Source organism: Cydia pomonella, chromosome 1, assembly GCF_033807575.1.
Source record: "Cydia pomonella isolate Wapato2018A chromosome 1, ilCydPomo1, whole genome shotgun sequence".
Classification (NCBI taxonomy): domain Eukaryota; kingdom Metazoa; phylum Arthropoda; class Insecta; order Lepidoptera; family Tortricidae; genus Cydia; species Cydia pomonella.
The window spans coordinates 5,326,793-5,351,874 of NC_084703.1; the positions used below are offsets into that span (position 1 = coordinate 5,326,793).

At 38.3% G+C, this 25,082-nt stretch overlaps 1 protein-coding gene across 1 annotated transcript in view; it reads right to left on the reverse strand.

Moving 5' to 3' along the window:
• LOC133520384 (arf-GAP with Rho-GAP domain, ANK repeat and PH domain-containing protein 2) overlaps window positions 1–25,082 on the reverse strand; it is a 38,251-nt gene that overhangs the window by 10,003 nt on the left and 3,166 nt on the right. The window contains exons 2-6 of the mRNA XM_061854807.1: window positions 23,261–23,453; window positions 7,705–7,825; window positions 2,363–2,484; window positions 1,755–1,878; window positions 788–1,000 (exon numbers count right to left, since the gene is read on the reverse strand). Coding sequence (XP_061710791.1) covers window positions 788–1,000; window positions 1,755–1,878; window positions 2,363–2,484; window positions 7,705–7,825; window positions 23,261–23,453 — 773 coding nt within the window. The remainder of the gene's footprint in view (window positions 1–787; window positions 1,001–1,754; window positions 1,879–2,362; window positions 2,485–7,704; window positions 7,826–23,260; window positions 23,454–25,082) is intronic.

Sequence of the window (25,082 nt, forward strand, 5' to 3'; positions counted from 1 at the left end):
ACAACGTTTTACAGTACATATGGCCCTTTAAATGTTCGACACAGTAACGTAATATGCTAATTTTCGCACTAGTGCGGTAAAGTAGCACCATATGTACTGTAATAGTACATTATGGTCGAGGCTCGGAAGTACCTACTTGCTGGCTGAGGATTCGTTTTAAACGGACGACCTTGGGAGTCCGTTGAGTCCGAAGCCGAATACGAGTAAGCTCTTGAATATTTCGTATACAGAATGCGTGCGAGGGCTCAAATAGGGTGACAGTTACGTGACGCAGCAAGCATGTCGCAGGCTAAGAGGGAAGCTATTCATAGCCTGCAACATGAGGGGCTCGGGAAGTTCCCTAAAAACCACTTCAGTACGCCGGCTACATCTTAATCAGTGCGTAGTAGGGCTAAACTTGGATTAGAAGGGCTAGTTACCTAACACAGCCAACATGGCTTCTCTCTTAACCTGCGATATAAAGGCCGCGGGCAGGTGTCTAAATAATGCGACATATTTTTTTATGCGTACCAAGGCTAAACTTGGATTAGTAGGACTATATTATAGTTACCGTATACAGCCAGCATGGCTTCTCACTTAACCTGCGACATGAAGGGCCCGGGCAGTTGCCTAAGTTTTATGCGTCCCAGGGCTAAACTTGGATTAGTAGGGCTATAGTTACCTAACGCAGCCAACATGGCTTCTCTCTTAACCTGCGATATGAAGGACCTGGGCAGGTGGCTAAAGAATGCAACATAATTTTTAATGCGTCCAAGGGCTAAACTTGGATTAGTAAGGCTATAGTTACCTAACGCAGCCAGCATGGCTTCCCTCTTAGCCTGCGACATAAGCGGCTCGGGAAGGTCCCTAAAGAACCTCTTCAGCACGCCTGCCACATCGTGCTCTGAATGCGTCCCGGGGCTCAACTGGACCGACCACGCGTCCCTGCGGAACCGGGCTAGGAGTTCAGATAGTACTACGTTGCTGCCCGCGCGGCGGTAGATGCCCTCTGATAGGCTGCCTGTTGACAAATGGTAAGGTTATTCACCAAACAATATTTTCAGAATTTTAAGGGAAAATTAACGATTACAGTGAAAGGTATTGAGACTACAATCTTAGAAGTCTAAATATATTTAATGAGCAAAACAATACCCAAATCATTTTTTTAACAGACGTCATGAAATCAAAACGGAAACACACGATCCAAAACGTTTCTGCGATTTATTTTAAAGTCAATACATAAACTCATATAAAGATGGTGTGTTCAATATTCATTGTGACAGTCTGTTCCTTATATTAAGTTCACGTATAATTAAAAAAAAACAACGGGTATGCACTCCGGGAGTGCCAGCAGAAGTGAAAACTTGAATATTAACGTTGTGCATTTTCGATATTTTGAAATGGTTAGGGAATAAATTTGCACGAAGTGCTTTAATTATCAGTATAAAAGTATTATCATTTATGTGATAAAATACAATATTCATTTTTTGCGCTATCGTTCACAAACATGACAATATATATTACATTAAAAATTTAACACTTCAGAACTATAACAATTTATTTAACATCCGTCTACTGGCATCAATGACATTGTAACAGTTTTTCGATCAGGTCACGTGTGCGACTTACGAATTTTCAATCTGACGAATCTGTCGCTCACGTGACCTGTTCCGAGTTTAACATTTTTTTCCCCATCACAAAAAGTGCACAGCGCCGCTAAAGAAGTTTTCACTTCAAAAAATAGCTGATTTGAGAGTTCACAGCCCAATACTAACCATGTGCATATATGAAGCTTAAGCATTTATCAACGATTGCCGGAACGTCTTCCTTGGTCAACTGTTGGTGGTGTATTTGAGCTCCGTTATTGTGAGCAGCTAATTTTACCATGTATCGCCATCCCTGTAATATAAGAATATTATTTCACTTCTTTATGGCTATTTAACTTTACTGTTCATTGTGCACTTTGTTGGTGCCAACTAATTAACTACAGATACTCGTAGTAGATATAAAAAATATCCTAAGTATGTATTGGTGGACAGATAAAGGCAAAAATGTTTGTGAGCTTCGTTAAGCTGGCGTGAATTTGCGCAAAATTGCGTGCTCTCGTGTCGAAGGCCAAGACTCATTTTGGATCAACCAAGTAAGTAAACATATTTTCTGTAAAGTCAGTAGCCTATCGAACGCTAGGAATTTGATTTCTGTGCCACTCTGTACCTCGTCACAGTGGCATTCAATATGTAAGCAGCTAGGAATCTAATTCTATTGTTATTATGACAATTCAAATTCCTTGAGGGTACCATAGACTGACTTGTGTTTTTTTTTTTTAACTTATAATCTGTGGATGTTAAACCCCATTGAGAGATACAGTAAGTCGCTGGCTCACCTTAAGGTCCCTCTCGGTGGGGAACCGCAGATAGATCGTGGCGTGTGGACAATCCATGAGAAGGTTCCCGCTGCCGTCCGTCGGCATCGCATGTTTCGTCTCCTCGTCTGCATCTTGCGTCACTGGAATTAAGACATGACAAGAAGTTAGTAACTCATCAATGGTACGTGGCAATTGGCTACTAGACAGTTTTTTGTAAAAAATGTCAGTCGATCTTGATTTTCATGAGGATCTCTTGATCCTCATGAAAATCAAGATCGATATGGACGATATGGACGATAAAACGGGACTGGCAAATGTGTTAGTAACAAAAATTTCCTCGGTTCCAGGGTAATAGGACAAGTATTATTTGTGAGATAAAGATAAATTTTCTGTGCCTTTTTATGACAAGACACTGTTCACTAAACGACAATAACCTACGCTGAATCACGAAGTATTTTCCGGCTAAGTATGATATCACACACGATAACTTTTGACTTGACCCGAGCTCTGATTCGTTACGCAAAAAATATTGGCAATCAGTTTAAATTTGCATTGTACTTCTCGAAGATCTTACCAGCTGGACCAGCGCTAGTAAAATGGTAGGATAGCTATTAGCATATATCATTCTAGCATGTATTTAAGTACACATAAGATTTGTGCAACCATGATAACCTTTCTGGTCAAGATAGTCAAATCGGCCCAAAGTCCTTTGTATTAGCAGAAAACGTACCGCAGTTCAAATTGCAAATTGTGATACTGATGACGACCGTCTCTCGACGAACTCTATGCAATAGGAAGGGTACGTGTTAGAGGGTACCTTATGACCAAAATGAAAACTTAAACTAGACATTGACTCTACGCTAAAAAACAGGTGTTGCCGCTCGTGTTAGAAGTTTTAAGTCTTAGAAGTTTTAGCTAACTTCTTAGAAGTTTTAAATCTTCGCTGGATTTATAGGGTGAAGGCATAAAGTACGCTCCCTATACCCTATATACACGGTGTTTTTATTGAATTCCGTTAACTCCAGGCTAAGTACAAGGAAACTAAATAGCATAGTTAAGTTTCAAAATAATTTTTTTATAACTTTTTTTATTTTTTAATTATATAAAAAGTAATTAAATGTTGCATATAGGGTTGTTGTAACAGGGGCATTACATTTTATTAAACCAAACAATTGAAAACTGTGACTTATCAATGTCATTTCGAACACGGAAGGTGTCATATTTACACGGGCAAAGTTTAAACCCATGAATTTAGATCACCACGCACATGAAAGGTTAAAAAGTATTGTTTAATGTTAAACAATTGTAGTAATGCATTCCCAATTATCGCCAGACGATACTTTAGCGGTCAACAGAAGTTTCGTCGCGTGACGTCACAGACCGGAATATCAAGGTGTCATATTTACACGGGCAAAGTTCGCCCGCAGGTCACCAGAGCGCTGACTCAGAGTGACGCATTGACACGCCAATAAACTGTTTTACCGGTTTCTAATAAATCGCAGGATGACTAGATTATTTGGGTGAATATTTTTATTGCCATGGTTACGATTAGTTAACCAGGAGACAAAAACCCTACTCATAGTGTTGTTTTCCTGCCGGTGAGTAAGGTTGCCAGAGCTGAACGAGGGTGCGGAGTATTAGGGTCGGCAACGCGCGTGTAACTCCTCTGGAATTGCAGGCGTACATAAGCTCCGGAGACTGCTTACCATCAGGCGGGCCGTATGCTTGTTTGGCACCGACGTAGTATAAAAAATAATAGTAATAATTATCTTGAAATTCTGATTTTATGGTATTGAAATGTATCAAAGATGCATTTTTGTGGTAATTATAACTTATAACCAATTTCTATAAAGGGGCCATCTACTAAGCATGTTAACAGAACAGCATACAACATCTCTTCGAACTAAGTATGCCAGTATTGTCCCTTGGACAGTCGCCATCAGATATATCGGAGTGGCCAAGTTCCTCACAAATATCTAAACGCGCCTCTATTGTCAAGGCGTTAGAGTGCATGTTCAGATATCTTTGAGCACCTCGGCCTCTCCGATTTATCTGATGGCGACTTGACAACGGGACAGGATAACAACATAAAAAAAGTTGATTCGCCCTTTTACTTAACTCTGCCAAAAGGTGATCAGTACCCATACCGTACAGTGTCAAAACTGACATATACGCTATCGACAACGTAATTTACTTTCTATACATCTCGCTCGCACTTATATGCTAGTACGAGCGAGACGCATAGAAAGTAAGTTACGTTCTCGATAGCGTTTATGTCAGTGCCGAACTGGTGGTCCCCACATTGGGGACCTATCCAAGTGACAACCGTTGATAGAAAACTGCAGTCAAAACTGAAATAATGTATGGAAATACATTTCTTCTTTTGGATATAAGATTGTCATCTTGTCTAGGCTCGCTGGTACTTCGAATGCGCCGCGTGGCCCCAAGTTTACTTCACATTGCGCGCTTAATTAGTGTAGTTCATGCAAGGCACGCATGAAGCGCGCAAGCTACAGTAAACTCGCAGTGCATTCGCCAAGTTTAGACGCATCTTATTAGCCGCAATAGCTATCGGAAAATTATTCTACTTTCGCGCAACTAATTCCAAATTCAAATTTGTTTTGCGGCTGTTGCTGTTGTAACATGTCAATTATTTACAAAAAATATTACATAAATGTTATGGATAAGAAATATCGATAGGGACAAAGTGACAAAAATGTGTACACACTACCTTAATATCTAGGTAATAAGGTCGTGTACAGATATTTAATGCCTTGACTGTACCTCAACTCCTTTTGAACGCCAAGAACACGTAACGGCGTCGTCAATAGTCGTACTCACAGCGCCAAGGACAACTATAGGTGTTATGGCGGACGCTGTCAAACTTTCACACTTACGAGTAAGGTTTACATTAGCTCGCTTGCGCCCGAGAGCTTGGCGTTTGAGTGATGTTTGTTTATGATATAAAGCGTTCAAAAGGTTAAGAAAATATCTGCCGCGTAATATAACCTAGTAGCCTGTCTTCTTAAATATATTACTCATTTTTAATGACTTTAGGGAGCTACTATATACAATAGTATTAGTTTTAATAGTCAGGTACTATAAATACGGGAATTATACATGTCGATTCTTCTAACATTTCGGTGAGTTATAACCTTATAACTTATTATAGTTTACTTTTATATATATACGAGTATATATCCTTGACTAGCTTTGCTCGCAGTTTTATATTTTTTAGACATAGTATAATTTTAATCACTAACAATGTCAATATTAGTCCACAAAATATTAGTAATATTATTTAGTCTGTGATTTAACCGAAATCTATAATGATTTAAATTCCAGACAGTCACAAATAAATAAGTATATATTTTTTAGCACTAATACTTGCTGGTAAAGCATACTTGAGTAGGTATTTAGCATATTTACGTGATACTACATTATTTATAAAATACCTTCGTGCTCGTTCATTTCCGCGAGCGATTAAAGGTCGTTCGAAAGGTACTTCACTATATTAGATCTTAATTCAATGCAGTAAGGTTAAGTTGAATAATTACTAAAGTCTAACAGCAAAACAGGTCTCCTAATGTTAGCCTAAGATTAGCTGCTGCTAATGATTCTATACTATTATCAAAGAATCATTGATACAACAAGTTGATGTGTACATGCCGGCGGCAGATCGTGAAATTTCTAGGCATATCGTGAAACGGGAATATCTTTGTCTCGTTCACCGAGTCGACGGAACCTCGCTACGCCAGTTCTTATTTCTGGACAGTTTGCCTTTCGGGAATCTGAAGCAACCTAACGAACCTATCGTACCTAGCTATTGGTTTAATGTGACTACCGTCAAAACATTACACGGGAACATTACAATCTGGCTGATTTTACGATTGGCCGCCGACGTATACCTAAGACAAGACTTTAACAACACTTATGCTACTGCACCGTTAACCAAGGAGGCACCTTATTTACTTTGCTACATTAGAAAGTGCTTCTAGTTAGGTAGATACATTGTAAACTCCATATAACGTTACTCGATTTAACAATACACTCCCTGTAACATCGACATTTGTAGTTGTTTACTTTAATATTTTTTAGCACTAATACTTGCTGGTGAAGCATACTTGAGTAGGTATTTAGCATATTTACGTGATACTACATTATCGTCAAAAAACGTCCGCTTGAGTGTCGCAATATAGAGTTTAGAATGAATGAAATTGAATTAATTTATTTCATCAACATCAAATTACATAGATTTCCTTGAATTAGAAACTCTGCTTCCTAAATAGGTACAACCTGTACTTTAGGGCAAACAAGGCAACTTTACACTGTATTTACAGTATTCAAATGACCCTGCTACCGACGTTATCTCAATGCAATGCATCGTAACTTCCTATTGTTTAGTCTATCTTGTGTAATGCTATACTTCATTAGGTATCTATTTTAATTAAAGGCAAGTTTATCAAAAATAATACTATTTCGTAAAATTCTACGGCCAAACCATTACATAATATCACCGTGTACTGGACGGTGCCTATCGTGAATATCATGGTAGATAAGACACATAACGCCTGTAAACTGTTGTGTTGAATATTCGATAGGGCGACCAAGAAACGCGAGTGAGTCGTGAGGATCAGGAAATTAGAAAGCAGCAAAAGATAAGGCGCGCCGCACGAAACTTTGCGACGGGAGATTTGTTGATCGCGCGGATTTTAACGTTTTTGCTCAATAACTCTGAAAGTATTTACTAGTTTCCGAGTGATTTACAGGTGATATCACATTTTTCAGCTGATCCTCGTGATATTTTGGCAGTGGGCTCTATGTATTCGGGGGTTCACGAGGTCTACAGCTCACAGTCATTAGTATAACTTACGGACGCATCTCGTCTTCTTCAGGTCAACTTTACAGAGCTCAACCTCTCAATTGGTGTAGTATTCGAGCACCCTATTACGTATCAACATCCTCCATGCTCCTCGCCATTCTGTCTAGGACAGGGCTTGGTTCTGCTGCCAGTGGCATATGTAGCAGTGTTGGGCAAAAAGTAGTTGGATTACAGATTAACGATTATGATTTTAAAATGTACTTTTGACTACAAAATTTCGATTACAAATTGATCTTAATTGCAAGTAGTTGTAACTACATGTAATCTAATTTGTAGTTAAAATTACACAAGTAATTGATTACGCCCAACACTGATATGTAGCTAGTAACTTACCGACGCATCTGGTCTTCCTCGTCCGGTAGAAGAGGGCCCGGCGTATCATCCACGTCACCTGGCGTTTATGTTGCCCTGGTATCATATAGATGAGGACCCGACGTAATCCACGTCGCCTGCTGTTTATGCCACCTTGCTAACTTACCGACGCATCTCGTCTTCCTCAGATCGACGGTGCAGAGCCCGCTCTCCTTACTGGTGTAGTAGACAAGCACCCTGCGTATCAGCATCACCCATGCGCCTTTCCATTCGCCGCTCACGCCTTCCTGTAGCGAACATGACATCAGGTTATAGGTATAATAACCCCTAGTTAATGTTTTATCTCTTTCTTACAAATATAAAATCGAAATGACAGATTAAGACAAACGATTAATAGCTAATTTGAGGCTTGTTTATGAACAATGTCATAAACCTATACGATTATTGCACATTATTTTATTAAACGAGATTTAATCGCGCAAACTGGTAAATTAGGTTGTTCTCATGTTTTGTTCGTCATGTTACGTACTTGGACGCAGGAAATAGTACATTACGATACAAGTGCGAAAAATAGGAAATTCGAAACGAGTGGCGATAAATTAAAACACGACCGAAGGGAGCGTTTTAAATTTACACGAGTTGTGAATTACCTATTCGCACATGTATCGTACGTTTTACAGTACATATGGGCCTTTAAATGTTCGACACAGTAACGTAATATGCTAATTTTCGCACTAGTGCGGTAAAGTAACACCATATGTACTGTAAATATAGCTTACATTACAATAGCGTCACAGAACGTCGGGCTCCAACCGGCAGAGGTGAGTCAGCTAATTGCATTAAATTCCAATTAAAGTTTCAGTTTACACCAATCGCAAATGCGTAGAAAACAAAAACATAATTAATTCGCTCAAATAATGGATATGTCTTTGTCAGTGTTTGTTACAATGACTTGCAGAGGGTAAATCTTACAAGTAAGTTATTAAGTACAGTCGAGGAAATTGATTCTTTAGCAGTTTACGGTTCACTTTACATTGGACAGCTCTTAGCATAAGTATGTACAACAAAAATTACTTGAACCGCAAATTGCTAAAGGATCAATTTCCTCGACCGTACAAGAGCTTACAGCAATTATTACTTTGAATATGACTGAATGTGATCAAAAGGATTCGCATAGCAATGTGCCTAGTAAATATTTAACAATAAAATACAAAAGGTTTGTCTTACGGAACAGAAAATGTTCTCTGATTCCGCGGTGAAAATCGTTACCTCCGAAAAACTTTATGGAAAATGTTTTTGCTCTTATTGAATCAATAGCCTAAGCAGACACATGTATCGGCAAGACTACATTCAAACAATAACATTAAAACAATCCATATGCGTTTATAATGTCTTTCCACACATATTCGCAAACCAAACATTCCCTGGGGATCGCACGTTGAAGGGCTACCGCGAACACTAAAGTTCGCAAATAACGGGCATCTTTCGCGTTTAATCCAAGCAAGGCGTAATGAGAGTGACAGAGAAAGATGCCCGCAATTTGCGAACTTTGGTGTTCGCGGTAGGCCCCACGTTCCCTCTTAATTGGAAAAAACACTCTTAAATTGTCCATTGGTGGGCCTTATGTCTTTGATAATAAGGTCTACGAAACGTCAGTTAACATATGATAGTTCATAACGTTCATATGTTCACATTGCGCTTCAGCAAATAAACAATCGCTTGGCAAATTTTTAAAATAACTGCTTATCCTGTGCCATATTTATATTTTGTCTTTTGTACAATAAAGAGTTTATACATACATGCATACGATGCAGTTTAAGGATTTTGATGACGGGTATATGCAATAGTGACTGTGCACATTGCAGGCTATTGTGGCATAAATCAAAAACTTTAATCGAAGTAGGTGCGATGCTGTCCGCTAGTTTGATGCAATGCCTTGCGCATTGTAAGGAGTAACGGTAACTTAAATTTAACATTAAAATAATGTAAACAAGGGGCCCATGTGTTGCCATATATACACAAATAATAAACTTAAAAGTATTTTTTTGCATTGTTAACATGGTAACACATTTTGCACGGTTCAACAACTTTGACCAAACCTCAAATCAAATTGAGCGATTGGGACAAAATATTAGTGTCCGACCGTAACATGTTTTTTTTTTTACAAAACTGAAACCGAAGGTTCGGCTTTGGCTCTAGTTTCAGGCGAAACCGAAACTTTTGTATACTTGTCAAAATCGATGTAAAAATGTCAGAAACCCGCGCTTTTAAACACATAATTATTAAGACTGCGTCGAGCGCCCAGTGGCAGTGGCATTAGGGGAATTGAGTTTTCTAATACACCAATCGAATCGAATCTTCGGTCGGACACTCAGAAATCGAGTAAGTAAAGTGGAGTCCAATAGAAATACAAATAATGTAAACAAACCAATTAACCTTCAAAATTACATACTGAATATTTCATTTGTATCATTTTTTTCTTAAAATATATGTTCATTAATAATATTTCAGTAAAATCTTATTATTTGCTTTTTCTATTGGACTTACAATATAGTTACAATTACGGTAAGATAAATAAAGTTTGTTTGTGTAGACAAACATACAATTAAAACAAGACCCCATCTTCGCTTTGTCATGCAAGTATAACACAATACCTGCTTCATTATTTTCAGTAGTCGTTTAAAAACAAAAGTGCATAAAATGTATTGTGTGAATGTAAGTCTGTTTTGAGGTTTTTAACGGGATGCCCCGATAAACGTTCAGCTTCGTCTGAGTGTTTTTGTTGACAGTTGTCAATTGTTGCGGTGGATCCATGACAATGGCGGTGTCGCGACACAGTTTGACTGCGCATATTGTTACGGCAACGGTATTTGTACACGGGGGGAAGAAGTTGATAATCGAGATAAAATTGAAGAAATATGAACTTAAAATATAATTACATACGGTTCAAATTTCTTCAATTTTATATATCGAGTTATGTTCTTTCCGCCGTGTACGGTTATAATCGCGTAGACAGATATGAAAGTGAATAGAGCTTATTAAGCGGGTATAAATAAATAAATATTATAGGACTTTATAGGAAATCGTTACACAAATTAACGAAGTCTCACAGTAAGCTCAATAAGGATCGTGTGTTTATAGATCTTAAAGACAGTTGGTTGGTTTTGGCTAGTCTGTGGCTGACTTATGGGCTTATGGGACAAGATATGACGGGTAATTGGACTTTTTGAAGACACTGAGATTTTTTATAATGAATCATAATACTAGGTAGTTTTATCGGGCATCAAGTCGTAAGTAGCCGATTAAACCGTTAACTCAGAGTCAAATTGCACCGGTCACCATGGAAACTCCAGGTTTAACCGGTTAACCCCGGGTTAGTGGAATGGTGCAAGTGGCGCTAAGTCCTCTTAACAACAATAAAGCTGTGTTAAGTTCCTTTTGAACACTCGCCTTAGCAAGTACATCTGTTAACTGTATTATAATTAAGCCGTATACACATGGATAATTTAACCATTAATGATGCAGTGTGCAAGTTATCTCAAACACCTTACGAGTTGCATAAATAGTGCATATTAACAAACGCTCCTTATGATAATCAAACTGGACTGTTCTTTGAATGCACACGTAGCATTGACCTCGGCTAGATTAAGAGGCTGTCAACACCCAATGTCCTTGAAATTGATGTTACTTAAACAGTTTTTTTAAGAAAGACTATTTGTTTTAGTCAAGTAAGAAAAATATATGTTCATATTAATTATATTTCAAAGATCGTGGTCGTACTCGATACACGATTGAACGAAATCGGCTCGATAGAAAATAATTGCAAAGATTGGTCTTAAAATCACAATTAAACGGTTTTATGTCTTTATTGTTTTGACTTATGGGTCTGCAATTAAAATCACAATTTCAAAACATTTATATCTAAACCGTGGTCGAGTTAAATATTACACTAATAATCCACTTTTTTTTATTTAAATATTTTTCTTATTATTCCCTTGCCCAGGCCCAGTAACATGCGAAAGTGCTATCTCATTTACTCCGATACAAATAGACAGTGTGCGCGCTTTAGGTATTGACAGCCTCTTAAGGTGAAGTGCATGACGGGCATTTTCTTATTCCTTCGAGGCATGTTTCGTATGTATGTGTTATTTTCAGAAACGCGGAAATATATAAAAACCGGCCAAATGTGAGTCGAACTAGCGCCCCAAGAGTTCCGTAGGTACATCATACAATTTTCTGCAGTATTTTTGTCGTAAATTCGTCTCACGTGTTACCTCCTTTGTGTTCCTGTATCTTAAGATTATTATATTCAACAACGACCTTACAAGTTGCATAATTATATCCCTACTGATATTATTAATGCGAAAGTAACTCTGTCTGTTAGTTACCTTTTTACGCTTAAACCGCTGATCCAATTTAGATGACACTTGGTAGCGGATAATTTGATACCCGGGAAAGGACAAAGAATGGTTTTTATTAATCATTATCATGTCACACAAACGAAGTCGTGAGCAGAAGCTGGTGGTGCATATTAACAAAGACTCTTTATGATAATCAAACGGGCATTATCTAGAGATATCGACGCCAACTGTTCATTGGACACAAAGGCTCAGCACACGGAGGGTAAGCGTAAGAGGCGCGTAAGCGTATCGTAATACGCGCGTAGAACGACAGCGCTACGAGCACGAACAACTTCAAACAAGTCCGCACACGAAGCGTCGTCGTAGCGTAGCGTATGAGATTTCTGTCGTCATTACGACAGGCGTAGCGTTATACAGGCGTAAAAAACAAAACTTCTGAAATAATAAAACAATAAAAAAATCTTCTTCGTCAGATGAGAAAGTAATATCATCGATGCATCCGACGAAGACATCTGACACCAACGACGCCATGATTTCAACTAATGAGATTTCACTTATAGAACGATTACGCTTACGCGACGTGATAGTTTTACGACAAGATATTTTGTTTCATTATCAAAGGCGCTAGCCTTACAATTGCATATAAAAAAGAAATTGAAACAGATGCTTCCGGGTGACAAAGAAGTTATGACGTTAATCGCGTAAGCCAAAACGACGTTTCAAATCGCCAGCGAAGTGGTATAAAATAAGTTAATGTATGATGTGAGGAAATTACATTGGAATATTGAATAATCACAATCAAGCGTTAATGGTCATCATTATAAAATTTGCCGTTGAAATTTGAGACCGTAACCGTCAGACCAAGTAAGAGAACCGCAACAGTCGGATTAAATTATTTCAGTTTCCTCGTGTAACATGTAAATAAAATTATATTTACACAAACTTAGTTAACTACAATGAACTTAACGATATGATATCGTCTTATAAACATTTGCGATATATAAGACCCTAACGGCCACAGCACACCGGCTGCGTGTGCGGAGGCGTGCGCAGCACGCGCACGTCACGCGGGCGGTGTGCCGTCTCTCATATAAAATTATACCATAAGGATCTGCATTTTACAACGCGCACGTGCATCATGCACGTTTACGCACATGCCTCCCGTGCGATTCAAATGTTTCTACGTAATAAACCTACAATCGTACCCCAGAAACGCATTTCTGCGCCAAAATGTATAGAAAAAAAAACATTTTTTGTAGGCACACATTTTTTACTCGTTATAACATTAAATCTAATGAAAGTGTTGCATTACGATGGTAAAAAAATATGCTAAAATGTTACGTTATTAATGTCGGATAAGAAAAATGTTACAAAAACTTGCAATATTCACATTTTTGCATTCATTTCGTGTTGATGAACGTGTGTATTAGACAAGCATTATACATAATAAATATTTACGGTACAAGTCAGGAAAGTAGGAAATTCGCAACGAGTGATAGCGATCGTAAATCAACACGAGTTGCGAATTACCTATTCGCATGTGTATCCTACGATTTCACGCTAGATCGGGCCGGGGGTCGGACGACACGTCATTTTCTATGACGGCTGATCGGTGATCACGTGGCGCTTTCCATAGCATGCGAAGCGCCGGAAGCTCCGGCCCGGCCCCGGCCCAGTCTAGCGTGAGTCCTCCTCTACAGTACACATGGCCCTTTAAACTTTCGACATAGGTACGGAAAGTGCTCATTCCCGACCTAGAGTGCCCATTCACAGTCTCGGGGCCACAATATCTTGTTTATATTCATGGAAACCGCATTCTTGTCATGCCTTTATATTTCTTATTGTATTCGTTATAAATGTGCGGAGATGATTATCTCCAGTGAGTCACGAGACTCGCATGTCCCTATATCTCGACATGTTTATAGTTATCGTACTCAACGGATATGCAAGGCCTTACTATGACTGCATATTTTGCCACTGTTGGTAAACATGGACATATAGTGCAGACATTACAAACTTGTGGTTATGATAGATTTCAAGTCATATTTATGGTGAGTTCTGGCTGCACTCATCGTATCACTGATTTATGTATCCTCCTAAATTTGTTCGAGGCATCAAGAGCGCAGTTGATTTATCAAAATTGGACTTTCAGGAGAGTATTGACCTGCCCACTCCAAATATACTACAGTAATGTGATGTCCGTTCCCCTCACAGATCTAGGATGTACAAGATTTGGGATGAGAATCTAAATATTTCAATTCAAAACTGAAACTTTCCTTTATTCCTGTGAAATTTTACTGAAATTTCCGTGAAGTTATCCAACTTTTTTGAAACTTTCCGCATCTTGCACATCTGTAGACGCAGATATGCGTTGGAAGGATTGTTGTGATCTCGTTCTAGAAGGCTTAACGGGTAAGAAACATAATTTTAATCACACTTCCTCGTAAAAAGTGCTGTTTCACGTCCTTACGCTATGCGGTCTGTAAATCCTAAATTTCGACCTGGGCTGTAATGTATTTTCACAGTACATATGGTGCTACTTGACCACCCTAAAGCGGTAACTAGCACTATATACGTGCATATGTCAAAAAATTAAAGGGCCATATGTACTGTAAAACGTTGTAAAATATATAATTATATAATTCGTGCCTTCATTTCTACTTTTCGCACTGGTATCGTAGTGTACTATTTCATCACACTTGCTAGGCGATGCGGTCCGTAAACCTACATTTTGACCTAGGGCTGAAATGCACGTCCGAAACTAGCCACACATTTTATTTATTCATTCCCCTTTTTTTCTGTGATGTGACAACAAGTGTGATGAAAAACATGGTGTGTGTCACGGGCGGTACAGAAAATATGAATTCGTGTTAATTAAGCCTTCGCTAAGGTTGGTAATAAATTCTTTTTCACCGCCCTTAATACACAATGTACAATTCTGGCATCACACACGATGATAAAGCGCCTAACCAAAGGTGAAATGTCTTTACAAGTGCAGTTCACCCACAGTCGCGAGCGCATTCTACGAATCCAACGCATAAAACCGTTGCAACAGCACGTGCATAAGGCCTTTCGGTAGAGATGCAGCGATTGGTTGACCTAGTTATACCTGGACCCACTATTGATAGGTACAATGCGCGAATAATATGCAGCCACTGTGAACGGGTTTCGATTCTTGGCCTTCATGATTCCGTACATAATGTTTGTGAGTTATTTTTTTGCTAGGATCTAATGTTTACATTCTGACGAATTGTCTGACTTAGTCGGCAGTGAGTGCCTGCGAAACCAAAGATGAAATCGGAATGTAGTTAAGTGTCTTTGAATTGAGAAATAATATGTAATTGCGTTGTTTTTTTCAATCTTTGAAAACCCTACAGAAATTTCGAAAATCATTTGCTTTTATTGTAGTATATTCCAAGATATAATCACCCGCCGTATCTCCTGAATACGTATTTCTAATCTTACGTTAGGTAACCTTACGTTTAGCTATTATCGGCTGCTGCGAATGAAGAGGTTCTGAGTATGATAGGAGAAAAGCGATGCTTATTAAATACAATAACAAATAAAATAGGAGAGGCAAGATGTTAAGAGTAGGACACCTGATACGGTATGACAACTTTTTCCTAAACATCCTGGAAGGCAGGATTGAAGAGACAAGAGGCGAAGGAAGGCCTAGAATTACTTAGCCAAATAAAAATAATGCGTCGTATGAGGAAATTAAAAGACTGGCACAAGAAAGAAGTGATTGGCGATTACTCCACCAACAAGAGCAAAGCTCTTAAGTTATGATGATGTTGGCTGCTGTGAAGCTGAAAAGTGGACACGTTTATTGATTTGTAGTCTTTCGCACTCATGCAATGTTCATTTACGTAATGGCTTCCCTTTTGCACACTTCAATATTTTTAAACGTAAGCGTCATTCTAGATCTGTGCGAATTCGATGGTCCTGGACAGTGGCGAATCCAGGATATTGGTATGGGCCCTCCAAACATTATTATTATTTATAAAAGTAAACGTAAACCAACATCAATGAATCGGAAAACTAGTAAATAAGCAGTCTAGGAGATTATTATGCTAGCGTGTAATTAAAAATCTTTTATTATTTTTTCGCAAGGCTATTTGGTCGTCATGTATGCATTTGAAAGCCATATTGCGACCAGATAAGGTCTATAGGTACTGAATGCTGATAGTGGGTACCTAAACTAGAACCTTCATCAAAAAAAGTAGGCTATTAGGAAACGAATTAAAATTTGTATGAAAATACTTTAATTTGTGTTATTTCAAGTAGAAACACCACTATATATATTTTGAACTGATAGGAGGTACGAATCATAATTATGTTCAACCTTGGCCAGAGGGCGCCGTAACACCTTAGAGGCAACAGGGGTGGTTATTTCTCCATACAAACGTACTCGACTGTTTCCTCTGTGGTTATTGAAGCTAGAGCAATATTTTTTTTCAATACAGATTATTATTATTAATATCTGTGTCAGACTATTTTTTTTTTATATATTTGTTTCCTAAGGCGCTAGTGCACTTCAAATATTCGCAAAAACGGCCAAATTTACTAGGCCGCAGAGAGAAGCATGGCATTCAAAACTGACATCAATCAGCCTAAAAAGCAAAACAGTCCGACATAGATAATTCCGATACATTTGGAGGAGGAAACAATCGAGTACGAAACATCGTTTTTTTGCGATTTTTACGCAGGATTTTTCGTCTAACCTGACGTTGCTCTTATCACACTAGTATTAGGAGCCGCTTGTGTTAACGAGACCGATATATTCAGCTAAAATATTTAAATCTCAGCTCCCGTATCCTCTTAAGTCTTAACATATTGCAAGAACTTGCAATAATCTACTCATGCCGCCGTGGCCCGGCGGCCGAGTGGTCTAGTGGGTCTAGGCAACTGCCACTGATGCACAGGATGCTGGTTTGATTTCAGCCTTCGTCACTTTTTCTTTAAGACGGGTTAAAAAAAACTTAAGAAATAATGCACTGAAATGGCTGTTCCATATTAATTTTGAACGCGTTTAGGTATTATGTAGAGTCTGTGCGGAAAGAGAAGAGTCTTGGAATATAAGAGATTCAATACAATCTAAGAATCTTCTCTTTCCGCACATATATATTATATATGCTCACAGAAACCAAACCGGTGATAGCCTTTAACCCGTTGTTAAAATTCCGAGCTGTGCAATAACAATAACAATAATATAACGAAAATAAACATTAAAAACGTGCAAAAATTGGATCCAATTTATATTTCAGTTATAGGTTTAGCGTTTCTTAGAAGAGCGAGTGAATCGCAATGTTTGTAGGAAGGCTTGTGTTGTGGGTACCTACTCAGCCAACGATATATACATACATACATATAATCACGCCTATTTCCCGGAGGAGTGATTTCCACTTGCTACGATCCTGACATACCTCTTTTATTCTTAGAGTGCTCTTGACCTGGCCTTTCTTCAGGATTTTCTCGAGAGATAGTCCGCCGGGTACCCCTCCCAGCTCCCTCTTCTACTTCTCCAAACGATATATAATATATAAATACTTAAATACATAGAACACGCTCAAGATTCAGGAACAAATGTCCGTGGACATCGCACTAATAAATGCCCTCACCCCGATTTCAACCCGAAACGATCACTTTTAATGCTATTGGTTGATTTCCGCATGTCTCCTCTCATCTCTGGGTGCTTCGCCAACGTGCCAATCATAACGCTCCGTAGCGCGATATGCACTCTCCTTTTTTTTCTTTAAATAGAGTGAATGATTTATTATCAAATAATGTATATACAAACTAAATTTAAGTTACAGGAATTATAACTACTTATAAAAAAACTAATATAACTAAAATCTACCCTCCAACCCTTGGCCTCTTGGCAGAGTGCCCATCGCGCTGGCAGCATTCCCGCGCTGTATCGCAATAGCGATTCTGCGCGAGAAAGCTGCCCGCGCGAGCATATTTTTGTCACTTTGTCCATATCGATATTTATTACCTTGACTGCATTCGAAACAACACATCCTTCCAGATTGTAAGCGGGTAGAAGTACATAGGAATAAGTACGTAATACACAATATTGTGCACCCTACAGGAAGCAGGCAGCAACTTGAAATCTTTCTCGAGGACCATGTGTTGATGGAAAACGCCAAACGAAACTAATACTGTAGGTATGGAGGGGAGAGAAAGAGAAAACTGTTTTGGGAGAACTGTTGAGAAGAGTTTACACAATCCTTAACGTACACGTCAAGTGCCAACTCGTGGTAAGGCTATAGGTACTCAGTAGTAAAGAAAATTTAAAATAGAGGTGGGGTGTCAAAAATAACTTTGTAGCCACATAAATTTACTGCCATCTCTCGACACATGATTAAAACTTTTAGAACGCTGCGACTTTAATACACCTAATACGCGACTTTAATAGCATCGTTCGGAGACGTTTCTGCGTGTTAAAAATTAATTTAATACACCTCTATTTCAAATTCTCTTTGTAGGTATAGTAATAGCAGTAACAAAGTTAGTTATTGTATTCATCGTGGGTAGGCATGCGTAGATATTTCATCACAAAAGAGTGGCGTGATACAATTATAAAACATAATTTCATAATAATAAGGTTCATGGTCAATGCGGTCAATAAACATCATATTTTCATAATATAATTTTGATAGATGAAATCCCCTTATTCTCCTCGGTGTGGTCTGATGTTGGTGTTGGATAAAGATAGTTTATTTTCCAAGTAGGCATATTACAATGAGCTTATGAACGTCAAATAAAGATTATATTATATTATGTAGGAGGGTATCCCAATATGGGACCGGCAAGAAACTCGGCGGGACACATCTTTTCAAAACATTTACAATTTAAATTAATATGGAATTATAAAAAAAAAAAAAACAAAAACAAAATAACATACTGTTGGAGATGTGGTCTGGAGTGATCACGTTCCTAATTGAAGCATGCATTCGCTTTATGAAGTTCTGTGGGTAGTCTGTTTGGTAGATGACCCATAAACCAGCGCGCAATTGGAACACGTCCTCTGGATAACGAGGATGTTGCTCCCGTCAGGAATCCCAACACTGACTCATCAGAGCCACGTACGGGGAGCGGTCTCCACGTAATTTCTACAATTGGATCGTTATTTACATTTTACAACACCCGCTACGTACTGAAGGTGAGACCTGGGCTATAACTACGAAAATCGAAGTTCGTCAATTGCGGGCACTTTTCTCTGTCACTCTAATTACGTCTTAGTAAGAGTAAAAGAGAAACAACAATCTCAAACAATCGTACAACAAATAGGATTTTTTTTTCAGGATGATGCTACTAAAAATCACGAGAATGTTTCCATAAATACATACGTTATTTAAGTTTTTATTGGCGTTTTCTATCAAGGATTCTCATCTTGTTTATGCAAATAGTAGTAGATTCGAAATTTGTTTTTAGCTGTGTAAACCTACGAATAAAACAAATGTACTACAATTTTTTTATGTCATTGTAAATTTAGAAACGCTCTCAAACAGGTTGCCGGCAGCGTATCCCTATCTGTTTATATCTCCTTGGCCTCTTCGTTTTGCGGCATCTTATAGTCTATAGTAATGTACTAATTATACCTACATCAATTTAATTGTTTCACAGCGAAATGAGAAATCAAATTTGACGATGACACACTGAAAAACAAGATCAAACGTTTTTGCGCTTTCTTAATTTAAAATATGCAAATAAAGATTACAGGAGGTCGATTCATTGTGACGTCATAGTCTTGGTTTTTCATACTAGAATGTATGTATCGTAAATCGTTTTGACCCTTAGAAACCGATGGTTCTGGATGACGGTAAGGGCATTTATTTGTGTGATGAACACCGATATTTGTTCCTGAGTCATGGGTGTTTTTTATGTATTTAAGTGTTTATTACCTGCTACATAGATCGTTGTCAGAGTACCCACAACACAAGTCTTCATGAGCTTAGGTATTGTGGGGATTAGTCAATTTGTGTAATAAAGTCCTATATTTATTTATTAAGAGTAGATAATTTCACTAGTACACTATTAAAGGTTAACTGGAAGAGATCCCTTATAGGGATAAGTTCGCCTTTGTACATCGCCAACATTATTATTTTTCCTTTTATTGTATCTTTACCCGTCCCTTATGTACAATAAAGTGTTTACATACATACATTAAATGTCGGTTCAAAAATGGCAAATAACTCATTATTTATGCGTTTCACTAACTAGTTTTCAGAGTAACTGTAAGGTTCAGAACAGTTAGCGCACTCGAATAGACAAACAGCGCAGCGATGTCATACAATATCATTCAGTTGTAGTCATTACTTTCACTACCTACAGTGTTAACCATCTGGCAAAAAAACACCGGCAAAAAATGTTCTACGAAATAGTTTAGGTACTGGTATTCAGAATTGGAACAAACTCGTGTTTGCGAGTGTGTTGGGTGATATTACCGCGTTATGGTATAAATTATTGCCTAATTTTTTGGACGCCAGGTATATTTTAGGTGTTTGCTGCTATACAAATCTCAAATTCATTTCGTTTTGTAACTTCGGCCCTTGAGTTTTAAGAACCCACATTAAGTACCTTTTCTTTTATTTTCCTAGGAGTCAACTAAATTAATATTTTTTCTACTATAGTTACAACCTGCTAGCTACAGGGGCCCATTTTTCGAACGGTAGGCTAATATTATTAGTATGGAAGGTAGAGGCAAGGAACAAAATCTCCATATACCAAAGTGTCCGACAAAAAATCATAAATAGGTGGCGCTACAATACCTAGAATACTTGAGAAAAACATCTAATCATAGACAGCCCGCTTCACTCCGTCAATAACGCCTAGGTTCTTAGCTACTCTAGCGCTACTCTGGAGAGATTTGGAACTATTATTTATAGCTGCCAGCTGGACACTTTTGCAACAATTCTGCCTAAGGAGTTTCTGTTCCTTGCCTCTACCTTCCATAATTATTAGTCCACGGACTGTCAAGTCTAGGTTGCCATGGAAACACACTAATAATATTAGTCTAATACCGTTCGAGAAATGGGCCCCAGGTAGGTAGAAATAGAGTGCTAACTGAACCGCCGAAACCGACATTTCCTCCCCATTTTCGGGGGATAGCCAGGATCTACTGGCTAGGACATTACATAAGCTTAGTATGATCCATTGAACAATCGTACTAAGCAACATCGCCTGAGACAAAAGTGCATACTCACTGCACTTAATACATCCTCACTAGATAAGATTATTCGAGCAGATATCATTTCAATAAGTAACCCCTTTGACGAGTCAATTGACAACTGCTTCACAGAACAACAAACAAATTTGCTTATTGAAACAATGACCAATACAACGTAATGACGGTTCTACGAACGGTTATCGTACAAGAGCTATCGTACAAGTAGGTATAGTGTGTGAATGAAGCTTTGTCTGGTATACATAGTGTCCTACCGAACTTTCGAAAAGTTTCGGTATAAAAAATCATGTTTAGGCCGAAGGTCAGGCATCGGCCAAAAAACTGCCGAACCTTTTGGTCGTGCCAAAGTTTCGGTTTCGGCATAAAAATCATGTTTCGGCTTAAACTAGAGCTAAATCGTACCTTAGTTTCGGTTGACACTAGTTTTGTAGTAATTGCGGACAAAAACATACAAAATACCTACTCAAGCCTAATACGGATTCCCCGTCTCGACAATAATTTACTATTTCTACCTAAATCTCCTTTTGATAGCGATCCGATAAGTTTTTAGAATCGTCACTTCCATTTCAACTAACTTATTAACAATTGCCAACTATTTAAAATGTAAACGTAAATGTAAGCCCGTAATCGGGTTAAAGTATTGATCTTTTTTTTTTTTACTTATATTTCGTTATACTCGTCTGTCTGTCCGTATATTACAGGCATTTAAGTCAGGTTTATGTCATCCACGATGACGCGCAGATTTGTCAAATCTAATCTTTAATAACATACGAGTCAAGGCAGGCGTCTTCGTGAATGACACGATCTGTATATTACGAAAGGTTTAAAGGTCGGGTTTTTTGTCTATGTGTGAACATTATTTTTTATATTTAGCTTCAAACTTACAATTGATAAAAAATATACCAGATCATGCTCGGATTTATCCTGTAGTCTTAAGATATCTAATTAAAACCTGTTTTATCGACAGATCTGGTGTTAAAACCTTTATCGACATCACAGCTCTCGCGGCATGTGTTATCATATCATTTGGAACAGTTAGGACGACAGCGCAAGATTAGATAATCCAAGGGGTGTGCCTAGACTATAACAAACGGTGCCGACTTACATTGTGCATCATGACAATAGGCTAAAGTACGACCACATGTAAAATTACATAAGTTGAACCACCTTTTAGTCACCTTTGGGACTTAATCGCGTACTTACGTTTATTATTTGGCCTGACGTTTCGAACGTATCATTCCGTCCGTGGTCACTGGTCACAGACAGACTGGTCAGAGAGACAACCAGTCAGCCTGTGACCACGGACGTAATGTCATGTTGGAAACGTCAGGTCAAATAATTAACGTTTTATTAATTATAAAATTTATAAGCCATTATATGCAAATAATGAAAATGTTTGTGATAGCCAAAAAACGTCCTTTAAAATCATTGAAAGTATTGAAACCGTTACAAGTGCCGTTCGTCTCATTGGGAGCAGTAGGCCATCACGGTAATTTATTGCTTATTACCGCGCAATAAGTGCCATAAAATTATTATGCACATGTTCAATACGATGTCGTATTTGTTTTGTACTTTCTCTTACGCTGAAATGTCGCGTCGAACTAAATTCGGCTTTGTAATAAGAGATGAAGGTGGTTATTTGAACGATAGTATATTTAATTTTATTTCTAGTATGTATGATAAACGTAGATAATTTGAAGATTTGGATACGTGTTCATTGTTTGTATTATATGAATATTACAGTCTTGCAATTTGTATTGCCACAAATTTCCGCAAACCAAGGTCATTTTTAATATTGTGTTTTTAATTTACTAAGAATAATGCTAATAAAGACTGACAAACACATTTAAAACCAAGAGTCGCGTAAATTTAAGTGGTGCTTAGTTTTAATTTTGCCTTGAATAAAACAACAAGCCGATAGCTTTCTATCCGCTTGTATTTAGTAAGTAGGTTTCTACTAGTTTGACTATTTCTTCGGATTTATTTAACTTGTATTTAGATCCCTAAACTACCGTGTGATCTCGTGTGAATGTAGAAACTGAGTGGACATTCGAGCAGAGCATAGCGTGCAGTGTTCATATTAAACAAATGCAAACTTATGACGCCTCATTGATTTGACGCTGCCCGCTCCGCTAGACGCTGACAAAAACTCGCAAAGCGGCACTAACCTTCAGATAACACCAGCCGCACCTAGTAAACTCCGCCGTGTGTTTTGTTTGGAACTCCCCAGCTAGATGTTCTGCGATCTTCTGCGCCCAGTTTCTTCGTTCTGACGCGCTGGTGCAGCTGAAGAGGACTTTTCTAGAAGATCGCGATCCGGTGCTGACTGATAGCTCGAGCATGTAGGAGTTGCTTGTTGTGCTGAAATAGACCTTGATGTTAGGTGGGCAAGCTTACTTATTGAATGATAAAAATTGAAACTTTTTGTGAAGCGTTAGATCAGCTAAAGAGGACGCTTTCAAGAAAATCGCGAACCAGTGCTGACAGATATATCCAGCATGTACTAGATGCTTATCGTGCTGACTTTGGTGATAGGAAAGTAAGATCCATTTTTAATAAAGAAAAATTTCATGTTTTTTATGATGCTCTAGCATCTTGCGCGATTTCAGATGATGACGCCTCTCAGGTGAATGGTCCGTGATGTTAATAGGGACACTTCTAACACATACTGAGGGCCTATCACTGTTGCATATTCAAGCGATAAAGAGCCAGATAACGAAATTTCGATTTCTGCGTTTCGCGATAGGCCTCTGTAAACAAACCGCATTCATGTATCGATTTCATAGTGAAGACTTCTCAAAACCTCTTTGGCGGCAGAACATTTCAGTAATACTCCTAATTAATTAATTGAATAGACTAATTGATTGATTTAATAGACGACCGGTTTGGCCTAGTGGGTAGTGACCCTGCCTACGAAGCTAATGGTCGCGGGTTCAAATCCTGGTAAGGGCATGTATTTATGTGATGAACATGGATATTTGTTCCTGAGTCATGGGTGTTTTCTAAATATTTATATATTATATATATCGTTGTCTAAGTACCCTCAACACAAGCCTTATTGAGCTTACTGTGGGACTTAGTCAATTTGTGTAATGATGTCCTATAATATTTATTTATTTATTTAATTGAATAAACTTTTGTTTGCCGCTGCATACGACGGAGTCGACGGACTAAATTATATCCGCAATGAAACATGCGGGAAATAAAAGGTTTGGAATATGTATTTAAAATCACAACAAGGCATCGTCGCAAGATTGCCAGTCTAACGATCTTTTATAGGATAAATTTCTGAGTGTGCCGAGGAATGGGGTTGGCAACTGTCAAAGGTTTGCATAGATGGCGCCATCATAGCTTGCCCCTGTCTCTAGTTTTGTTCTATGAGATTTGGCTTAAATTACTGGAATCCAGGTCACAAAATTCCAAAAAAAAACAAGAATTTGACACAATTCTAGGGATTGACGGGGCAAGCTATGATGGCGCCATCTGATTAATACTTCGACCGGCCAACCCCATTCCTCCGTTCCCAATTTACCATCGGTCTACCAGACAATCGGCACTTCGGCATCGCTTCATGGCAGGTATTCCACAAATACGCTCGAAGCGTCTCGCTTCAACATTCCTTATGCGAGCTGCCAAGGAGTGGAATCCCTGAGTCTGTGTTTCCGCATGAGTACAATCTGTATCTCGTCAAGGTTAGAGTAAATAGGTATCTCATAGGTAAGCGTGCTCCACTGTAGACCGCATCATCACTTACCATCAGGTGTGAACGTGGTCAAACGCCTGCCTATCCTCCATAAAAAAAAATACATAGGTACACGGAAAATTCGGCTACCTTGATGATAAAGGGAAGTTAACTCTCTATATTATTATTGTTAATCATTTATGTTTATGTCATACCGGAAGGAATTTAGGGAAAATAATTGTGCTAATCAAACAGGCCAATTAACACAAAACATCGAATTGTAAGTATACATAATTAAGAGATAATAA